The 23331-nt window shown below is 35.0% G+C and overlaps 1 protein-coding gene across 2 annotated transcripts in view; it reads left to right on the top strand.

The window, feature by feature from the left end:
• The window catches only part of KCNH7 (potassium voltage-gated channel subfamily H member 7), a gene marked incomplete at both ends in the record, with an annotated part of 461489 nt that extends 447353 nt beyond the window's left edge, over nucleotides 1-14136 (top strand). For both annotated transcript variants that reach the window (XM_079709750.1, XM_079709749.1), the window contains 3 exons: nucleotides 4278-4446; nucleotides 12281-12473; nucleotides 13867-14136. In XM_079709750.1, coding sequence (XP_079565876.1) covers nucleotides 4278-4446; nucleotides 12281-12473; nucleotides 13867-14136 — 632 coding nt within the window. The remainder of the gene's footprint in view (nucleotides 1-4277; nucleotides 4447-12280; nucleotides 12474-13866) is intronic.
• Nucleotides 14137-23331: the final 9195 nt, after the last annotated feature.

Below are 23331 nucleotides of genomic sequence, written 5' to 3'. Positions count from 1 at the left end.
GTTGTAGAAAATATGCATGAACTGGGTAATTGTGCTTAATCAGTATATCCAGATTAGATGCTAAAGGGTGGAAAACTCAGGAAAACTTGAGGACAGTCACATGAAAGAAAAATTAACTTCTCATCAGGAGCTAGATATACGGATCTTGTTAAATCTTGCTAAGTGGGTGCAAGAACAGGTACTGGCAGGCTGCTTGGGTTCCAAGTTCAACTCTGTGACTTACTCCCTTTATGTCTTTCAGTAAGTGATTTGAAATACCTCACTAAGACTCAGTTTGCACATCTTTAGAATAGGAATATCTTCTAACCAACTAGTCTGTTGTGATTACTAAACAAGAGAACATGCATAAATTACTTTCTCTGAAATAAAATCCCCAACTCTGCTTAGTATTTTCTCACAGTTTTTCTTTTCTAACCCTTTAATCATTGAATATATTCCTAGATATATAAAAATGTAGAGATGAAGAAGGTGTAGCAAAAAAATCAAAAGAATATAACAGAAATGAAGGAAAAATAGGATGTTCTTGACCTGGCAGGATACAAAATTATGACACAGAGTAAGTAAATATTACCTATCATTGCCACCATTATTTGAAGTGACTATATCTGACAACAAAAGTTTTATTGAATCTAGGATGTTTAGGCTTTACATTTTTCCTGAGTTACTTTCCCTATTTTATCAAATGAGCTTTTGCCGTGACCCCAAGTTGAAGTAAGCTAAGAATATATGCAGATGTTCTCTGGACAATCTAAAATCTTGATGAAGTGGATGAAAATAGTACCTCATTTATCACAGTGGAAGAATGGAATATTAGATGTGATACCAAACGTCCCATTTTAGTTATTTATGAAAACGGATTCTGGGAAGTACTAAAAATTGAAACAGGTTGTATCATGGGAGGCAGAAATTCTGAAGAACTTGCTGAACCATCCTACTATTTCCAAGAGTCAGCATAACATGGGCCTGACATTTTTCAAAATACTTTTTTGTTGTTTTCCTCTTGCATTTTAAAGTCTCAAGTGACAAGTCGTTAATGATATATTTTGGGGATTTGATTTGACTTTAAAATGACTCTCGCTGACAGTGAATTCTCATGCCCTTCATCTTATATTTTGCTTTGCCACTTCTTCCAATTATTTTTAATTAGCTATTCTACATGCACAATAAAAGATAGTATTCTAACAGATCATTTTAATATCTACAAATTTTAATTTTCAAACATTTACAATGCGATCCCTATTCAAATAAATAATTACCTTTAAAATTCATAGTTAAATATTCATGTCAATTGAATAAGCATGATTGATATTGTTATAGTCTATCAGTGTGACACATGGTTAACCTGGATAATCAATACTATCAACCGATGGAGAATTCTAAATCTTTATTCACTGCGAATTTCATTCCCTAGTGATTTTCTACGGTGAGATACTGTGCAATGTTAAAGGGTTTGAATAAGATGTAAGGTGTAGCAGTAACTGCTGTAGCTTGAGCTCCTAAATCCCCACAAATTTTAATTTTATCATCAATGGAAATGCCACTTACATTTCTAGCATTTGTCATGCTGAATCCAACAGAGGAGCACCTTTAGACAAAACTGAAAAGAAAAAATCGAACTAAATGGACTCTGATCCTACTTAGATTGAGGTCAAAATTTGACTGTAGGAAAATTGTGTACCCAGAGCAAAGTGAAAGTTTACTTTCTGTTCATCCCTTTCTAGAAATGTGTCTTGCAACTATAGCAACATTTTCCAAGGCAACCAAGTGCAGATTTTTTCTGAGCTATATTTAGAAAGTATGTACAAGGATGTTCATTTTGATTAAGACTACTAAGTAGGATTTCCCCTTTGAACTCCTTTTTTCTTTCATATTGCTGTAAAAAAAAAGCTAATCACACATTACTGATTTTAATAAAAGAGTAAATTATAATCAAGGAAGACTTTACCCAATAGTTTACAATTATTCTTTTTGTTAAGAGAAGATTATCAGGTTTTTTTCTTAAGCACTGAAGAAAAAATAGAATCCTACATAATTTATTGCATGTGATTCACCACTGTTATTTAAAAATCAGTTTATTATATATGATTTGAGAATGAGAGCTATTAGGCATAAGTGGAAATTCTCTAAGCTTTCTCAGCACAAAACTTCTGAGCATAACATGTAACTTCCATCCTATCAGTTTTTACTGTTTTTGTTTTATTGTCTAGCAAGAGGTTAGACAGGGAGAAAAACACTGGCATCATCCAACCATTAATATGTGTGTCCTGAATATTTGTTTGGCATTAATTCTCCAAAATTGAAAACCTAGTGTACTAAGACATCATATTATTGTTTCACCTTTTAAATAGAGTCACATGTCTGTGAATAATAAATCACACTTTTCAGTTTTTATTTTATGTTTCACTTTTCAGTGAAAATCTGCTGATGTATTACTGCACTTAAAAGTTCAGCATTATCATTTTTTGATGTTCATTTTCATTTGTTGTGTTTGATTAAGTATCAAGGGAAATTATATATTGTCACTTTAAAAAGAACAAAACACCAGGCTTCCATAGTCTAAGGAAGGCTTAATCACAAAGAAACATTCTGGAATTCATAGCAAGCTCTCTGAGGTCTGTTAGCCATTTCAGTAGTACAGGGAAACCTGACCTTATTTTTTTCTAATACTGTCTCTGGATATGCTAATCCCTTTGTTAGAGCTTCACCCATTTGAAGCCGAAATTGTAGGCACCTCAGTAGATATTTCTGTGTATTCAGTAATAAAAGTATAGTGATAGAAAAACCATGAAGAAAAGATACAGAAATTGTGTCTGCTGCTGGAGGATAGGAGGTGCTTTTGAGCTATCTGGCTGTACTTTTGGAGAAACTAGGAAAGGGAATTCAAGAAGTCCTACAAATCCTGTTCCTTGTTTCTAGAATCATAGCTAATCCTCCCCAAATCAGTTACTTTCTATCCAATTTTTAAAATAGCCAAGGATATAAATTCCTTAACTTTACATAACTTTTGTCAGTGTTTAATCATAACTACTTGTCCAAAGGGGGAAAAAAGGTTTTCTATCAAAGCAAAATCACTTTTTGTTATTCAAGTCTATTTCCATGTAAAAATGAAGACCAGTTCTAGACAGGCTTTTCCTCCCACCAGCCCTCCCAGTGAGGAAAAGATGCTCCTTCTTTATCTCTGAAATAAACTCCCAACTCCACTGGTATTTTTTCCTGGGTTTTATTTCCCAGCCTTTTAATCATTCTAAGTACTTCTCTAGATACATGAAATGTAGAGGGGAAGAAAGCATAGCAAAAGCGATCAAAAGTTTATGACAGAAATGAGAGGGAAAGTAAGATATTATATCTGCCCTCAAATATTGACAACTTGCAAGTACAGATTTTAGGAGAAACAGTAAATTAAATGAGGCTCAGAAAATGAATCTCTATAAGGAAAATGATTAAAACCTTGTTAGACTGAATTCTTCAAGGGCAGAGCCTATGTTTTCTTCATCTCTAACTCCCCCACGTTTAGCAGAGTGTCTGGAACTTAACAGACATGAGGACCATCTGAAAAGTGGACTTGAACAGATAAACAATATGTTTTAAAGTATAGCAGCATAAAAATATTCTAAATAAAAGAGCCCCAAGAAAAAATATTGGAAATTAATGGACAGAATATGTTAAAAGACAGTGCAGAAGGAGCTACAAGGAAACATAAAAACATGAAATAATGTCATAGGACTAGAGACTTTAGGACTCTTCCCATCTTTAATGGCTCATGGTTCCTTGGCTCTACTTTGAGTTGGGTTTCTGAAGATCATCACTTCCCCATGGCTGTCTCTTCTTGAGCCCACTCTGAATCATGAAGTATGCAAATTATTCTGGGTGAAAGAGCCCTAAAATCTTCAACCTGAGGTGCAGCAGTACATACAAATGGTGCTGTTTCTTCCCAAATGTAAAAGCACAAAGTCATTGCTCTCTAACCAGAGTTCGGGGTTGGCCATCCATGTTTTCCTCTTAGAACAAAATAGAAAGAAGACAAAATTGTACTCAAGACTCATAACTGGCTGTATGTTTTTATTCGTATGGAAATGGGTGTGGGAAGTGGCAGACAGGATCGGGGTGGATGAGATTCAGCTACCAACTGGTTGTGGCCCCTGGACAGGTCCCTGGGTCACTCTGGTTCTCTGTCTTCCCGTTAAACTCCAAGACCCTTCCTGCTTGTATTGCGGATGTCTCTGGAGCTACAAATGGGCACCCAAAGAAGTTGACATCCATCTTGCCCTTTCCCACAGATATCGCTGACACCAGAAGCTGGGAAAGAGAAACTGCCAGAACTCAGGCTGATGAGTCTAGTCCCTCAGCGCTTCCGCGAGCTGCCTGGGGGATCTCTGAAACAGAAAGTGACCTCGCCTATGGAGAAGTGGAGCAAAGATTAGATCTGCTCCAAGAACAGCTTAACAGGTATACGCAATAGCCAGGTAAAGGGAAAACATAGTCCAAGCCCTTAGCTGGGTCTAGCCTTACTCTTTGTAAATAGCAAATTCGTCCTACCATAGATGGCATATACACTTCTTTATACACTTACTTATTTAAAAGAAGACTATAAATTGACAGAATTATTAATCTGTCTTGCAAGGAGCATTTATTTAGAATGCTTCACACTTTTGACAGCATGAATCCTATTTTTTCTTTACTTGTCATAAAATTAGTATATATCATCAGCATTGGCTGCCTAAGAAACCTATTTTATCCCCTCAAAATAATTCATATTTAGTTTGTTGACTAACACCTTTCCTCTTTCAATCCTCCTTTTGCACTTTTTGGTTGTTCATGGTAATATAGTTATGTGGTATGGTATTTTTTTAAGAATATTGACAAAATGATTTCAACATTTAGTTTTTCAGCCAACTTGTCAAAAATGTGATTGAGTTAAAGTCCAGATCCTCTCCATTTTCCCTCCATCTTTGATCTCTAACCTTTTAAGATAAAGAATAAATTTTGGTTTTAGGAAGAATGGAACCCCTTAACCCAAATCTACATGGATTCCTTAAAATTAAAATGATCAATGACATTCAGGGAAAAAAAAATAGATGTATAAGTATGATACTGCTTTAGTTGTGTTACATGTGGAAAGTGACCTCGATTCAAGGTAGTTTCCAGGACATCACTGGGCAAGGTATTCCAGTAGCCACAGACAGAAAACTGCATGGATTAAAATAAAATGTTCAAATCACAGGATTTACTAAATCAATTTAAAACACACAGTGAGTGATGAGGAACGCCAGATGGGGTAATTAAGACATTTCTAATAAGTGCAATCCTGGTAAAAGAACCATACAACCTGTATCCTGATTTATGCAATTATATATATATATATATATATATATATATATATATATATATATATATATATATATATACCTCATCAGCCTTCCAGGCTGAAGGTGTGTTTATGAGGACCAGAGTTTAGGTTTGCACAAAAGGGGTCCACAGATAAAGAAAATCCCCAGTGCCGATGACACACTTGCTCTATCACAGACATGTAAGGCCGAGTACACCTGGCCACAGCTGTGGCATTTCAGTTAGCCTGCTGAACAGCCATGTGTTTTATTGGTCTTTATAGGTAAAAAACAGGTGTCAGAAGGAGCTTATACTGTGTGTGTGTCACCAGTGGGTGACCAAACTTGGGGGTGGCAGTCGTCTACCCAGAGGTGACAGGAGAATAATTTGTTGTTTCCATCTCTTTCCATGTATAAGCCATGCTCTGGTTTGTTACATCATATTTCAATTCTATATTTGGGGTGTCTTGCAGGTTGTTACCATGCTGTGTGTATTTAATGCATCTTATGAATTCCGCCCATGTGTAACAAGCTACTTGCTTACTTGTTCTCTATACTTACCACATTCTATGAGTTTTGTTTATACAGCATAAGCTAGCTATCTATGCTTAATTTTTCTTCTGTGTTTTATCAATGCTGCTTGTAGTTGTATTGCTTTTTTAAATCTTTGTGCCTGAATTGAACAGTGTCAAACAATACAGCAAACATAAAAATGTATGCACACACACATACATTACCATGAAAGATGAATTAGCAATTAAAACAGACAAAAGGAATTAGAAAACCTACAAATTTGTAAATTGAAATAAATTTGTATGCCTTAATTTCAAACAGAAGTATGACAATACTGTATGAATTAAATATTTAATTTTGTATTTTTTGTTTTCATGTAATTTAATCAAAGTTTAAACGTTAAAAAACTGAGGTCTATATCCCATTCTCAAATGCCAAATGAAAGTCTTGTAAAATTGAAACTTATCTGAGAAAATTAAAACAAACTATCATTTACTTAGAGTCAGTAATTCCTAATTAAGGTTTAAGAACTTAACATGATCATACTTATTATTGCTCAGAGAAGCATATTTAGTTAATTAGTACATTTACTATCTCTCCCTGCTATTTATACCAAGCTACATTGATCTTTTAGCCATAACATATATCAAAATATACACTGTACACACAAAAGAATTGATAAAAGTGTGATCTCTGAACTTTAACTTCCTTGATTCCTGCCCATTCCTTTATTGTGAAACATATGGTATGCATTCAATTCCTGGAGTAAATGGGAAAATTACTGAATGAATGGATTAATGACAGGGACAGCAGTGATTTCTTCAGCATGATACTCACACAGCACTTGCAATTGGTTAGCCTAGATTAAAGTCATAACTCTTCTACTTAACTACTAACAGGATGACTAGATCAAGTCATTTAAATTTCTCCAGCCTCAGTTTCTTTCTTTGACCTATACTGACCTGCATTACTGTTGTAAAGACTAAGGTAATACATGTGGAGAGTGTATATGCTACAAAATAGAAAGTGCTGTAATTAGATAAAATATGATTATTTTTTTTAGCTGTGTGTGGTCTTCGATTCGGTGCGCGGGCTTCTCTCTAGTTGTGGCATGCGGGTTTTCTCTCTCTAGTTGTGGTATGAGGGCTCCAGGGCGTGTGGGCTCAGTAGTTGTGGTGCATGGGCTTAGTTGCCCCACGGCATGTGGGATCTTAGTTGTCCGACCAGGGATCGAACCCATGCCCCCTGCATTGGAAGGCAAATTCTTTACCACTGGACCACCAGGGAAGCCCCAGTAAAGTATGATTAACAATGAACTTAACTTCTATTATTGATGTTTGTCTGAGTATGTTCTCTTGCTTTTCATTTGTTTCTGTGTTTCCTGATTTGGACCTTTCTTCTGGATGAAAATTGAGATTTTAAGGTTCCCTTGTTGCCTCATCATGGATACCAATCATTGCTGCTAGTGTAAATCAAAGATTACTGAAAATACTTTCCTTTAATGTGTCCTGGGGCTGAAAGTGTAAACTTTTAAGGGCATATACATCCAGGACCCATTTGGCTTGCAACCGTACTTTAATACTAATAATTCTTATTACTTTATTACATTAGTTTTAGAATGAATTTTTTTTTTTTTTTTTTTTTTTGCGGTACGCGGGCCTCTCACTGTAGTGGCCTCTCCCGTTGCGGAGCACAGGCTCTGGACGCGCAGGCTCAGCGGCCATGGCTCACGGGCCCAGCCGCTCCGCGGCATGTGGGATCTTCCCAGACCGGGGCATGAACCTATGTCCCCTGCATTGTCAGGCGGACTCTCAACCACTGTGACACCAGGGAAGCCCCTAGCATGAATTTTTTATGATACTTTTTTCACAGCCAAACTGCAACTAAATCTTTTTTTTTTAATATATATCCTAGCATCTGTATGTTTTTTAACATATTTATTTTCTTTGACTAACTTCTTCCTATTTAGCTCTGAAATTGTCACAAACATTTTATTGCCTGACTCACCTTAGCCTCTTTTGGATTTAAAATCCAAAACATTGCATTTTTACTGCACTGCCATCTCCAAGAACCTCTTACCTCCAGTTTACTCTAGAAGGCAAACATATAGAAAACAAGTTTGAAGAGGGCAGCTCAATTTAGACTTCAACTTTGCAAGGTAAGAATCCTGGGACTCTTTCTAGAGTTGAGTCTACTCTGTTTAGCCTCAGTATTCTGTTCAAATGTAGTAGAACTGTGAATTCTATCCCATTTGTTTCACCCAAATACACATATTAAGTACACAATGCAATAAAAACAAATATAAATGGTCCATCTTGAATCATCCTGGCTGCTGCTGCTTTTCTGCTTTAATGGCCAATTAAACTATATGCAGGGTTAAAAGTTTATGTAAGAAATGTTCTTACATATTTATATATTATGCCTACAGATATACATATATCAGTAAATCGCTCATTGTTGATCCTAAAGCAGTGCTTCCCAAACTTTAATGTGCTTTCGAATCACCTGGGGATCTTGTTAAAATGTAGATTCTAAGTCTAGGTCTGGAATCGACAGAGATTCCACATTCTAACAAGCTCCCAGATTTGAGCATGCTTTGCATAGCGAGGCCCTAGAGGATATAAAAGCTTTCAGTGATGATTCCATCCCTTGCAGAACACTGTGCCTGGTACACTGTGGGTCTTTGAATAAGTGAATGAAAACATTCATTTTACACAGCTGTATAGCTATGCTGATGTAGGGGAAGAAAAATAAATTTTCCTCTACCTTTCTGAGTTCTTGGCTGAAACCCCTATAATAAAAGACAGATTAACAAGAAAAAAACAAACATAAATTTATTAACATGTATACCTCATATACACATGGGTGATACTCAAGGGAGAATTAGTAACTGCCTGAGGTGCCTTAGAACTGAAGATTAAATACCATCTTAATAGGGAAAGGGGCTAGGGGATGTAGGTCTCTTAGAGGAGAATGAATGATCATTAGGAAGGTGAATGGGTCCTTAGAAGAACAGATGGGAGGTATGATAGTTTGTGACAAAGTTTGTCTCAGTGTGATGCCTCTTCTGTGACAAAAGTCAATCTTCCCTGGTTGTTGAAACTCCCAGGGAGGGGATTTATGACAACTGAGTTCCTTCTGGAAAATCTGCCTTTAGGCAGATAAGGGAAGTTCAGAGAAAGCTTTTCCCCACACTTGCTATTCTCCAAGTGCCTACAGCTCAAAAGAATCAATATGCCAAAGTGGCTTGTTTTGGAGTGACATATGCCTTCACTGACAAAAAAAAAAAAAAAAAAATTATAAAATTGCGTTATTCTTTTCTGTTTTAAAGACAAAGCTGGACTTTTTCAAAATTCTCTGTAATTCTTCCAGAGTAGAGCAGATTACTTGTGTCATTAGAGGAGTCCATTCCAATTAAGCTGATAGACCCTAGCCATAAAACATGAAAATACAACCTATGCATAGTAAAGAAATTCCTCACTAAAGCTCTTCTTTGTTGAATGTTATAGTCTGTTTGGGCTGCTATAACAAAAATACAATAGACTGGGTGGTTTATAAACAACAGATATTTATTTCTCAGTTCTGCAGACTGGAAAGTTCAAGATCAAACTGCTAGGAGATTCAGTATCTACAGAGAGCCAGCTTCCTGGTTCATAGATGGCTGACTTCTCTCTGTCCTCACATGGTAGAAGGAAGGGAGCTCTTTGGGGCTCTGGTTTATGAGGCACTAATGCCATTCATGAGGGCTCTACCCTCATGACCTAATTAAATCCCACAGGCCACACGTCTTAATACCATCCCATGGGGGGTTAGGATTTCACCATTAGTACTTCAACATAAACATTCAATCCATTGCATTGAACTACCCAAAATATCAGATTACTGGTTAATAAAACCAAACCAAGGTTTGGTTCAAAGTCACTGCAGGAAGAGAGACCACCACCTAGACAGAGTCTCTAAAGTGTTATCTCAGAAGGGGAAGTAAGAAGTAGGATATTTATAGGATTTGGAGCCTGAGCCTTTTAAGGTGGGAAACTGAGTGGATCTGGGCAAAGTTCATAATATAATAGTTCAGAATTGATGGACACAGTGAAGTGAGGGCCTTGAAGCAAATATGGATAAATGAAATTTGTTTGATTAAGCAAGTTTATTTGTTCAAAAGAGCAGATTGCTGTCTCCAGTGAGTTAATCTATAGAAATTTCCTGAAGGAGTAAAGTTATTTATTCCCTTAGACTTATTTTTCCCAGGCAGAGTTTTCCTGAAACAACTGTCATGTTGACAGAGATGGTCTGCTGTCTTAGCTAAGTCATGTTGGCACAGTCTTGTTCTCATCCTGCACCAGCTGTTCCATCTGCTTGTGATGGTCTTGTGTTCGGGAATCCCATTCATGGTAGCATGTTGCTATTACACACTTCCAATAGGTTTTTCCCTCATCGACACTATTCAAATAGATAGAATCTATGAGACCGAGATCCTGTTTCTTGGAGACCCCTGTTGTTTGACAAAGGTTTTCTGAGGACTCAAAATCATTATCATAGGGCTTCCCTGGTGGCGCAAGTGGATGAGCATCCGCCTGCCGATGCAGGGAACGCGGGTTCGTGCCCCCGTCCGAAAAGATCCCACATGCCACGGAGCGGCTGGGCCCGTGAGCCATGGCCGCTGAGCCTACGCTTCCAGAGCCTGTGCTCCGCAATGAGAGAGGCCACAGCGGTGAGAGGTCCACGTACCGCAAAAAAAAAAAAAAAAAAAAAAAAAAAAAAAATCATTATCATAATTTTTGACTCTCTATTGGGTCTTGAATCCCATTTGTTAATGCAGTTTTTATTATTCCACTCCCCATGCCCAAAGCCTTTTACATGTAATGTGTAAGCCACTCCCTAAATATTAAATGCTGTTAATGATGGGATAAATTCATACAGAAATATTTACAATGGATGTAGAATTTTCCTTGGGGACTCAGAGGAGAGAGAAATTAATTCTGAATAAGGGAAGATTTGGGGGTGCAGATAAAAATTTGTGCTGTACCTTGAAGTGTGAAAGAAAAAATTGATGCATAATAAAATAAGAAGTCTCCTCTGTTTAGTTGGCACCATAAAAATATTAGATTGGAACAATGGGTAACAAATAGATAAATAAACCAGTTGATAATTCAAATTTTCTTTTTCAGTGTGTGGTTTTGACATTTGCAAGGCACAATCATGTATAATTTATAGCTATTTGTTTAGAAGACACTAAGCTATATGGCTATATATACCAAATATAGAAAACCTGCACAAATAATGTGTTATCATGATTCTCAGAAGGAAGATTTGTAGTGTCAATGTTAAAAACTAAAAGGAAAAAAATGATTTTTTCTCATGTTGTCCAGGTTTATTCTCTTCTCTCTCAAATCAAAGGCTAAGTTCTCTCCACTTTGAATTTCACAAATACAGCATGTATATAATTGAGCAAAATTAGTCTATGATTTTAAATTTTTGGTAAGAGTTAATTTTTCCTTGCATTTTTCCCCGAAACAAAATAGTAAGCACAAATAAGTAAAGAGTTAAAAGAAAAGTTTTCTAAAGAGGCATATGGTCCAAATTTTCTGTTCTTATACCCACAAAATCCTTTTTTAATACTGTTAACACATGCAAAGGAGGGAAATCAGATCCATTGTATTTTGCTATCTTTCCCTTGAATTTTAATTTAAAATGAGAATGAAATTAACAGTCCAGTAGGCTACTTGTGAGCTTTAGGGGAAAAAAATGATCAGACTGGTATTTTGCAAGCCAGATGGGTTACAGAAGCAAGTGAACTTTTATGTTTGGTCTGTTTTCTTAATTACCAAAGGCTCCAAACTGTAGATGGGAAAGGAATTTAGCATTTGAGAGTACTTAACATTAAGGAAAGAATACAATGAATGATATACAATATTTGATGTTTATAGGAGAGAGGCAAAGTAAAATATAGATAATATAAATTTGGAACACATAAGAAATTATCCAGTTGTTGCAGCTATAAGAGAAATGTGCTATGACATCTTTTTAAACAGTAAATAAAATGTTCACAAGAAACTGACCAAAACCTGATAAAAAGCACAGAGAATGACTGATTAAAAATGGATTCTGAATGCGTTTTACATTTTGAAATCAATAAAGCTTAATTGTAAAGATGTAATACAATGTACACTGTGAAAACGTAGCCTCTTCATTCAGCTGTTTTTTTGTTAACATCAACGAACAGGAAAGCAACGATCTTTATCAGAGCCATTAGTGAGATATAGAAAGTGAGCATCTCCGTGCTCCCTCTCCTGTCCTTCTTGTTTAAAGCAGGGCCGTAATTCTGTTCTTTGGTGGTGCTGCAATTTTCTCAAATGCTTTGCAATCCTGGTCAATTTTCTCAAATGCTTTGCAATCCTGGACAACTTTAGGACTGTCTTCCCCCATTTCTGTCTGTCCTGCAGACTTGAATCCCAAATGACTGCAGACGTCCAGACCATCTTACAGCTGCTGCAGAAACAAACCACTGTGGTTCCCCCAGCCTACAGTATGGTAACTACAGGAGCAGAGTATCAGAGACCTGTCATCCGCCTGACGAGAACCAGTCATCCGGTAGCATCCATCAAGACGGATCGAAGTTTCAGTCCTTCCTCACAAGTGAGTATAGATAGCGTATAACCAAAAGTGTCTCTCAAAGTGTGTTTCCAGGGACCACCTGAATCAGAATCACCTGAGCTGCAGTGGAAAATACAGATTCTCATCCCCATCTCTGTTTTTCCTTAATTAGAACATCTGGGAATGAGCCCTTGTAATCTCCATGTTAAACAAGCTCCCCAATCCCGACCTTTGCCCCCGATTCTTTTGCTCATTTAAACTTTGGGAACAATGGACCTAGAAGAATGATCTTAAAACACTAGTACATTTTTTTTAAGAAAAAGCTTTTTTTCAAATATCAATCTACTTAAGTTTATAAATGGTAGAGCTTTGAAAGCTAAGGATTATCCCTGGGTCCAAAACATGCTTCAAATAAAGGTTTGTAATTTGCTCTAGTGACAAGAGGCACCCTTGAGCAGGGTCTCAGGAAGGAAGGGGCAGAGAAATAGCAGCCATAACAAGCAATAGCAAGACCTGAGATCCAAGTGTAATCAGACTAGTAACCACATCTGTGCCCCACCCATCACCAGTGAGCTCTAAACTTTTCTCACCTTGGTGATGGTAAGAGGAATGTTAGTGTCCTTATCTTTCCTCTGAAGTCCTATGAGGAACCCTTTGAATTATGTTAATAGGAAAAGTCCAACTCCTTTGGAATTCTATTTTGGGAATCATTCTTAATTACTTAAACACTGTGGCCAAACTGGACCTAAGAACAATGATTTAAATAAGAATTTACAGAACTATCTTGTAAAAACTTTTTTAGAAGTTTGGGAATTGAGTGCAAAATGCTCTGGGGAATGAAACTATATTAATAGCACGAGGTAATGTGACTAAAGGAAAATAATGCAATTTTTCTAAAATATGAAAGTAGAGATTAATTTATCTCGAGTTTTGAATGGCTGGGAAACAATGTAAAACCATGTACTTTGTTTTTTGCTTTCAGTGGATTTAGATAATATTTTCTGCCAAGGGATGGGTGATTTTCCTTCCTTTCTTTTTTTCTTTCTCCTTGTTCTCCAAATGTACTCACCAAATGACCCACCTTTTTGATCCCAGTTTTGTTGGGAATTTTGAATTAAAACTCATCTGGAAAACTCAATGTGAAATATTGTGTTTTAAATAATAATAATAATAATAATAATAATAATAATAATAATAATCTGATATGGCTTCAGTGTAAGATTAAAGATCTTGGAATGGTTATATAGGATTATCTAAACTGATACCTGACCTTCAGTATCTTGACCCACCTTTGAGAGGGAAAGATTGGTTAATACCACTAATCAAATGCAGATTTATGGAAAAAGAAAACATGTTTAGATTTCATGAGTGTAATTTTAGAAATATGTCCAAATGAATTATAAAAACATGTTTTCTTCTCTTTTCTTTCTATCAGTGTCCTGAATTTCTAGACCTTGAAAAATCTAAACTTAAATCCAAAGAATCCCTCTCAAGTGGGGTGCATCTGAACACAGCTTCGGAAGACAACTTGACTTCACTTTTAAAACAAGACAGTGATCTCTCTTTAGAGCTTCACCCCCCGAGGCAAAGGAAAACTTGCCTTCATCCAATTAGGCATCCTTCTTTGACAGATTCATCCCTAAGCACTGTAGGAATCTTGGGTCTTCATAGGCATGTTTCTGATCCTGGTCTTCCGGGGAAATAATCATTTTGTACTATTTCTTCCACATACAATGTAAGTGCTTTTAATGGCTGATTTCCTTTTTTGTATTTAAATCCTCTCTACTTGACTCAGGGGCTCACAAGTTACCATTATATGCAAAAGTACTGTATATTTTCCTAAATTGAAGCTTGTAAGGTAAAATTGAGCAGTTAGGATGTAAATATATATATGAACTCTTTTGTTCCAAATGTTAAAACTGCCAGCATCTCAAGGCACCTTATTTTTTATTTTTATTTTTTAAATCATGTGCATGTTAGGAAACTCCAATTTCTCTTGCATGGAGACTCCTATTTACTGCTTTTACTAAACCCATACTTTGTCATGAAAATGCCTTCCAAGCAAATAAGAAAGCAAAGGATAAAATTGTTCATGGATGCAACTCAGATGATCCTCAACTCATGGAAGTTCAAGGGGGAGATAGGGAACCTTGTCACTTTTGAGGACAGATACCCTTCTGGATTGAGATGTTTATAGTGAATTACATTCATTCCTGCACGCTAATATATATATATATATATATATATATATATATATATATATATATATATATATATATATATATATATATATACAGTTTTAGAGTTATAAATCTCTGACAGTAGAGGAAACCATCTCCAAATACATGAATATAGGCCAGCTTTAATGAGGACAAAAAGGCCTTTCTATTTAAAATTCTGTCTCTAACAGCATTCACAAACTCCCTAAAATATTTTCCATTGGCAAGTTTCCTTGAATGCTCAGAAACAAGTTTCTCTAATTTTTCTTTTTCTTTGGTGGCGGGGGTGGGGTGGGAGGGATTCTTCTTCTTCAGAACTGCTAAAATGCTACAGACGCAAACTGATATCCACAGCTTTCTTCTGACTCATATTTTAGGGCAATCCTGAATTTGATCAAAAGAGTTTATTGACGCACATTGTTTTCTTTCCAAAAAACGTACAATTTTAGTGGATTTGTGTGGCGAAACTAGCTTCCATGAAGTATATGCCGTGCTATGGCTTTCTAATCCTGGTTGTAAAAGAACAATGTGTATTTACCTACGTATAAAGAAAATGCACAAACCAGCAGAAAAATTTTAATTTTATTTGGTTATTCAAATACATTTGCTAATCAAAGATTAAATGAAAATCTATCCTGTATGGATTGGGCTGAATATATATTGACTCCAGAATATCAGAATATACCACGGAATATATTTTAATATATTCGACTGTTAGATTATTTTGGGGGAGTGGTGGTATATGCCTCTCATAAAATCAGGGTACAGAAAAATTGTAAGCTTAAGATTCTGTTTAGTCAAATTCTAGTTGAGAAATTTTATTTTTCAATTCATTTGAATACAATTTTTAACTTTTTATGGAATGGCCCATTGTATCCTCTCCTTCTGAACAAAATTGTGAAAATCCTTGAAAGTTTCTTTATTCTTTACTAATTTTTACACTCACATATATTTTTTAAAGCGACATTATATCTGTGTACATTATTAAATGGATTAATATCTATTCCTCCAGGATAGAAATATAATCTATTGACTTACTTTTACCTTTGACACTAGAATATTAGTTTCAGATACAAGCAATTTATTTAAATTTACAAAACTTTGCACTACTTAAAATATGATTAAAGCGACCTTAAATTGCTCCATATATGTTTTTTAATGGTTCCATAAACTGCTAATCTGTGGGGGGATGCAATCTGTAGGCACAGGCATGTTCTTGTCCCTGCTAAATTTGTGCAGACAAAAACATAAACGATCAATTACACATGACAGAATGACCAGTCAATTCAATAGAAGTATAATAATTCTAACCAGTTTTCCAAACCATTTGGTGTTATGCAGATAGAAATTTAGGGACTAACCGATGCTTTCTCTTCCTCATTCAACAAACTCCTATGGGTGCCTAGCAGGGAAGAGAGAAATGGCTGCCTCTGATTCAGAGGACAACTTAGGGATTTTACTTCCATATTTAGGCAGATTTTTGCAGCTGCAACAAGTTTCATGAGGATTGTCAGTCCAAGATCCAGAGAAATTCAGAATGAATTCGCCAGAGAATGTTCATTTGTAGAGGGAGAGGATTTGGCAGGTGAGGAATTTAGATCTGATTGTTTGATAAGTGAACGCTTCACTGCACCATTTGGTATGACATGCATAAAATTCAGCCTTCCACACATAGTCTCTATACTTCTTTATAAAAACTAAGCACGAAGAAATAGGAAGATAGGGAGGGGTGTGCAAGCATCCAGATTGTTTAAATTCTAGTATAACATAAACCTTTTTTCTTCTTAATTCCTCAACATAAAAGAATTGCTTGATAAAATCTCAGAGAGTTGGACAGGATTAGGAAGGCCCATTCCTATAGGATATTAGCTTTAAAAGAGCCCAAGCAGTATAAAGATGTGGTGAGTCAGGCATAAAAGTCAGAAGACTTAGTAGTTACAATGACTTAAACCAAAGAAATTATCTTAATTTACAAGATTCACCCTCTTGTCCTAGCCGAATATCTATCTAATGCCTCAAGTCACTGTCACTTTCCCCATGGGCGGTAGCAAAAATAGTCTGAGCCCTCCATCTTGGACCCCTGCTGAGAGCCAGGTTTAACTGCTGTAGGTTTAACAGCAGTATAGCAACCGCTCTCCTTCTAGGTAATTAAAAGCACTAACATAATCCTTTTTGCCTTCCACCTAAAAATAATATTAATATTTATATTAATATAAATATTTATATTTAAAATAATATATAATATTAATATTTAGGTCTCCAGGCCTAAATAAAATGACATCTAATATCTAAAGTTTATTTGGGTTAGATGTTTTCTGATGGTATTATTTGCTGGGCAGAGATCTTGCTGGGCAGAGATCTGAAAGACTTATCAGTTTACCCTACAGAGGAGTCCCATACTCTTAATTAGTTGAGAAAACCAGGAATGAAAAACGCTGAAGCAATGTCCTTGTAGGGTTTTTAAATAATCACTCATTCAACAAACATGGGAAGGTAGGGGCACATCTGGGACAGTACAGTTTCTTAAGTCCATTATAATGGGTTGGTCATCAGAGTTGAACTTTGACTCTTCTAGTCAGAAGATAAGGAAACCGAGTCAGGCCATAGTAGAATTTAGTGTCAGGTTTAATGTGTGTATGAGGGTTTAATGTATGTTGCTCACAAGGTCCTTTTGGAGTTGATCTTTAGCAGTGGTTCTCAAATGCCTAAAAGAACAAAGTCCTAATACAAATGTTATTTTAAAATCCCGTCATATATTATCTAAGGATAAAATTGATCACCTGATCTGCCTATCTAAAATAAGAATTATTAACCATAGTATCTTTCCTCTGAATGCCTTTCATGGTTAAAAAAAGGAATCTGGTAGAACTAGTTACTAAAAGTGAATTGGAGTTTTTCAAATGGGTTATCCATGGTTAAAACCAAAAGTAGATCAATTATTTAAGTGGATTTCTAATTGTAATTGAAAATGTTTATAAATTACAAAAAAAATTTAAATGTTATTAGATTTCTAATCACATTTTTTGCAGTAAAACAAATGTGTCTATTATGTGAGTTCAAAGAGGCACCTGAAAGACAGGATAATGATATCCTTAAGGGCAGCCCTCGAATTAGCTGCACTAGCTCCAACCACCTGGGCACTTGTTAGAAACATATTTTTGGGTGTCACCCACACCTATTAAATCAGAAGCTTTGGGGGTGGGGCCAGTAATCACATTATAACAAGCCCTTCTCCATTCGATTCTGATGCACGTGAACACTTTGAGAATCACCCATGCAGGGTTCTGTGGTCAGACCAACTTGGGTCTCAGCATGAGTTCTTTCATTAATAGCTGTGTGACTCTGAGCAAGTTAATTAACCTCCCTGAGTCTTTTTCCAGAGATAATGGCACCTGCCCTGAAGACACCTGAGGAGGAAATGAGGTAACATATAGGAAGTGCCTGGCACATAGTAGGTGCTCAAAAATGCTAATTCTTTGGCTCTCATCCAGGAACATAACATTATGCTCAATCAGGAAAACAATTTTCCACAATTTAGCTTTTGCACAATGTGCAATGTCTCCAACTAAACAGCTGTTATCGAGACTAAAGTTTTCGATTCAGAAAAACTCAAGTGTAGCTATTGGTGTCTCTCTCCTAATTGTATTTTGCACTATTAGGTTTATAGCTTTAAAGTAACACTATTCACAATAATAATTGTGAGAATATGAATCTCGTTACAAACATATCTACCCTGAAGTGATGTTAAATGCCAAGTGTGCAAAGATGATCTGTTGAATTATGACTAGAATGTATTCCGTGAAGACTGGCTCATTAAGGAAGCTTCTTTACATCCATGATAGTTCCCAAATGGATATTTAAAAATAATTTTCAAAGTACAATTTTGGAAGAAAATAGTGTTTTTTCAGAAAATAGAATTTCACAGTTGCAATGGCTCTTTTCAGGCATCTAGGCCCACTCCCTCATGGCACAGACATTACATTACACAGATGTAGCCTGCCCAAGCTCTAGTGTGCAAGGGTAGCAACGGCAAGAGACTCAGTGCGGTAAGCCTGAATTCAGATCCTACCTCCTCTACTCAGTCAAGACAGACCCTCAGTGAGCCCCAGTATCCAATACTATAAAAATGAGACATCTTAAATATCTTGAAGGGGTGTTGAGGAGTCTCTGAAATATATTTGTGGAACTGCTTTGTAAACCATAAAACTATAAGATCATCGTGTGACTTATGCATCATCACAAAGGTGGTGGTCTTGTGGTACCAGTGCAGTAGCACCACTTATGTCTTCTAAAAACCTTTCAGTGCTCTTTCCCCTGCCTGACACTGCCTGCATTTAACCTTTATGACAAAAATCTATAAGGTGTTTCTTACACAGCTCTCAAAGATGCATCTGATCAGAGTAGGAGAATGCCAGCATTAGGGAAGCTTCCTCTGCCATAGCACCCCAATATTAGTCAAATATTACCTTTGTCCAAGATCCATAAAATTACATTTACATTGCAATTGTTTTCTAGGTATGCAATAGCTTCCCCTTCTCCCTCTCACTTGTTTTCATTTAAAGGTGTTTTTCTTGTGGTTCTCGTTAACTTACTATGCAGTGATGTCAACCTTTTAAAAACTAAATGGATTGTGTTTTTAAATGCTTTATAAAGCATTAGGTATTGTGATTAATCAGTGCCCAAGCTTAGAATAATTCATTACATGCTCTTGTGGTACAAATACACTTTAAGAATATGCAATACACAAAAGAAAACTCACAGGAAGACATGAATTATTAATAACTATTAATAATTGACAGCATAAAAGAAATTATTACAAGGCTTATATAAACTATTAAATGGGGGTTGAGAGAGATGACTAACATTTATTTAAAACTGACACATTATTACTATGAATAGAATAACACATCTCGAGAAATGCAATGTTAAGAACACAGAACCATAAAATCGACCAATTGCATTGTTCTTCCAATCATAATCCAACTTTAAGTGAGAATACCAAGAATTACTACAGAAATGCTCCCAATAAAATTTTTATTTTGAGAAGTGGCAATATTAACATGATTATTCTTGAAAAGCTAGTATCAAAACCCAGATGAATTCCTGAATTGCAGTCATGACATCTGTGACTTACATTAGTTTATTTATATTTTGAGAGACACAAAATAATTTAGCACAGCCATGGTTTTAAAGCACTGTATGTTTTACCTATGTTCTTTGTACATCCACTGTCTGTATATTAATGGTGTTTTTAGGTTGAAAATAATCAAATAATCACAACTGTTAACATGTAAACTGTATTTTTTAATACTGACAATATAGTTTGAGTATTTGAGAAAATTCCACACAATTCCATAATTCTTATGTTATTTAGGTGTAAAATTCAAAGATCAGTAATCTTATAATTAACTCCTCCACAGAGTCTCATCAAAATGGCCCTATAATTACAATAGCACTGAAATAATATGGTACTTTTTTCCAAATATTAAGGAAAAAGGATAAAAATATTGGGGAATTCCTAGTGTTTAATCTCCTAGGCACCTGCCAATTTTAATTAAAGGCATATTACCTATTTTTAGCTGAAATTTGTTTTCTATAATTTTGTTAGGAATATGTATACCAGAATGTTTGCCAGTTTAAAAAATAATACATTTCAAACAGTAATGTGTGTAATTACTTGAAAACGTCAGTCATCTGATATAAAGAAGCTCGCTCACATTGGTTAAGTAGTAGTACTTTGGAATGCTTTAAACATAATGAAACAATCTACCAAAACACGTATATTTCCTAGTCTTTATGCATATAACATAGCATGAAATCATGATGCTTTTGAAATACTCTGTGCAGAAATATTTATTTTTTAGCAAATATTTTCTTCAGAGATTGGTATGTGATATTGACAGTGTAATCTACTTGCACTAGTTTTGCAATAACCTTCCACAAATAACTGTAAATAAGAAAACTGTAAATTTCATGTAAAAATGGTTGCAAATTTTTGGTAGCTAAAAGTGTACAAGTTGTATTGAAAATATAGTATATATACATAATTTAAGAATGAAGCATATAATTTCTGATCTATTTATACATGAAAATTCAAGAATTTGTAAAAGAAATTATTTTGGGGAAAAAGAAAGTAAATCTCATTAGCTACTTAGGATACTTTTATTAGAGAAGCCAACTCTTTCCAACATTTTGCTAGGTACAGTGATAGATACAGGCATGGTGGTGCTGATATATTTCATAAAATCACATAATTGTAACAGTGCTACAGTTTTACTGAGTTCCACTGAGGCGCTAGTAAGCTGGACTGAGTGGTAAAAAGCATTAAATCTCAAGTTAAAGAAACATAAAAACAATGCACTTTTTGCCTCTTGAGAACACAACAGTAACTTACTAAAACATTTATTGTTTATTTAAATTTTGATGGCTAATCAGGCTTTAACTTAAATGTGAGACAAATTTTTTCATAATGTATGCTTGATACATATTTTTCATCTAGAATGAAAATATTGGGATATTATTTTCATTTGCCTAAGTTTCATACAGTCTTAATTCTTCCCCTGGAATAATTTATCTATTATTTTTTTAAAACATCAAACTATCTTCAAAGAAAACTTTTAAATAAAATTGGTTAATCATAATATGGCATGTTCTAAGCTAAGGGCTGTTTAGTCTGTTTAAGGTTGAGAATACCTACCATTCACTTTTAACGTTTAAAAAACCAAGAGAACATTCCCTACTTGATAAATAAAAAATGAAATCAGAGTAGCAGAAAGCACTGCATTGATATCTACAAGTGAAGCTGATTAGAAAATAAGAATCAAAGTATGAAAAAGCAAAATATTTAAAAACTTAGTCTCTTGCCTTAAATTGAGGGTAATGCATTTAGATAGCTTTGGGCAATTAAATATGTATCCACAAGTTCAATTAATCGGAAAATCATTTTTAAATGGCCTATAATTTTCAAAAGAATATGGATCTTTAATTAGTATGTTTTTAGAACATCCATACTAGCAATGTTCAGGTTATCCTTTGCAATTTCAGTAATCATAACAAGATAAAACGTGATTAAATACAGTCAACTAAAATGCAAATGACTATATGTGTATATCTGTAAAGTACATATTCATATTTTTATGCTTATGGGAAAAGGTTGCACACACACACACACACACACAGTATCAGAAGGGGTACTAATTCCTGGCATACTTGTCTCTGAATATAGCTATTAAATGACCTAGACCAATTCTTCTCACTCCCTGTAAGATTTCCGAATTGCCACCATCTCTGATGTTGCAGAAGGGGCACACCTAAAAACGTAAGTAGCACATAGGCAAGGAGCCTACTCATTCCCTAACTTTGTGGCACATCATAGTAGCGTAGAAGTGCCACCAAGGTCTACTTACTATATATTCAGATATAGAAGCACATCTGAGTTTTGAATGCTCAAAATGTAATACACAAAGCTGCATATTACCAAGCTACATGGGTAAAAGGAATGTTAATATAAGGCTCTTTTCTTTACTATATGTTTTTTCAAATAAGTAAAAAAAGACATGGCTTCCCAGCATTCAAATAATGAGCTGATAGTGAGACAGAGAAATTTTTCATAACCTTCCCAGTTTTCTGGCAAGTAGTTTTGTGCTAAGAATTCTAAGTTACAGGACAATTTGAATTCAATATGGACATATGTGATGTTATGATCTTATTCTAGACTACAAATTATCTGAACAGTAGTCATTTAAAATCCTGCCTGCATTCATCACTATAATAACAGAAGTTCTAAATATTTTTTTCTTTGTATCATCTAATATTATTATGAAGTCAAGATATACTCTTAGATAACTTAGCATTGTACATTTATTTCAAAATGCTTAATTTGCTATGAAAATGATTTGATTAAGACCAACAAAAATGTGATCTTTTAATACAAGTTTCAAAGTAATCAAACACCCACGGTTGCATTTTAAAGTTTAAAAGAAAAATATGCTAACCTGAAAAATGCATTGAATTTTACTCACTAGATTTAATTTACCAGATTTTGACAAATTTATTCCTATTAATTTCCCAGAAAACTGCTACAAAGAAAACATATCATTTATGAGTCTGTCAAATATAAAAGGACAAAGAAAAGCACATTTCTGACAAATAGTATTTCTTTTGTCATTTAGTAATGCCATAACAGGTGAACTTGATTTGTATATTTTATTTAAAGAAATAATCACAAATAATTTTTTTATGTTCTTAATTACAGATTTTAACTACATTGATAAATTTTACTTTCTTCCAGGGTAAATGCCTTTTCTGGAAATAGACATATCACTTGACATTTTTTTATTACTTTTTGTTTCTGAATTCATGCTTGATAGATCAAATGAGCTCAGTCCTTGAAATAACATTTAAAGTGGACCAAATTAAGATTCCAATAGTATTAATCTCCCCTTGATGTAATTTAAAATGTGTAAACTGCCACTCGAAATAGTAGTGTAATACCTGACATTTAATCATTTGGCAGTCTTTTAGGCATAGGTGAATTGCTGCACTGTTATTTGAACTGAAGCATCTCATAATATATATGTAACAGATTTTGTATGATGCAAAACTTTACAGCAAGCTATTTGAATGTTTATTAAAAAAAATTCTCAAAATGACATGGAAACATGTTTATTGGATAAATAAAA

This window comes from Hyperoodon ampullatus (assembly GCF_949752795.1).
Source record: "Hyperoodon ampullatus genome assembly, chromosome: 8".
Classification (NCBI taxonomy): domain Eukaryota; kingdom Metazoa; phylum Chordata; class Mammalia; order Artiodactyla; family Ziphiidae; genus Hyperoodon; species Hyperoodon ampullatus.
The sequence above is the reverse complement of the archived record's forward strand: the minus strand, read 5'-3'. Positions and strand labels throughout refer to the sequence as shown.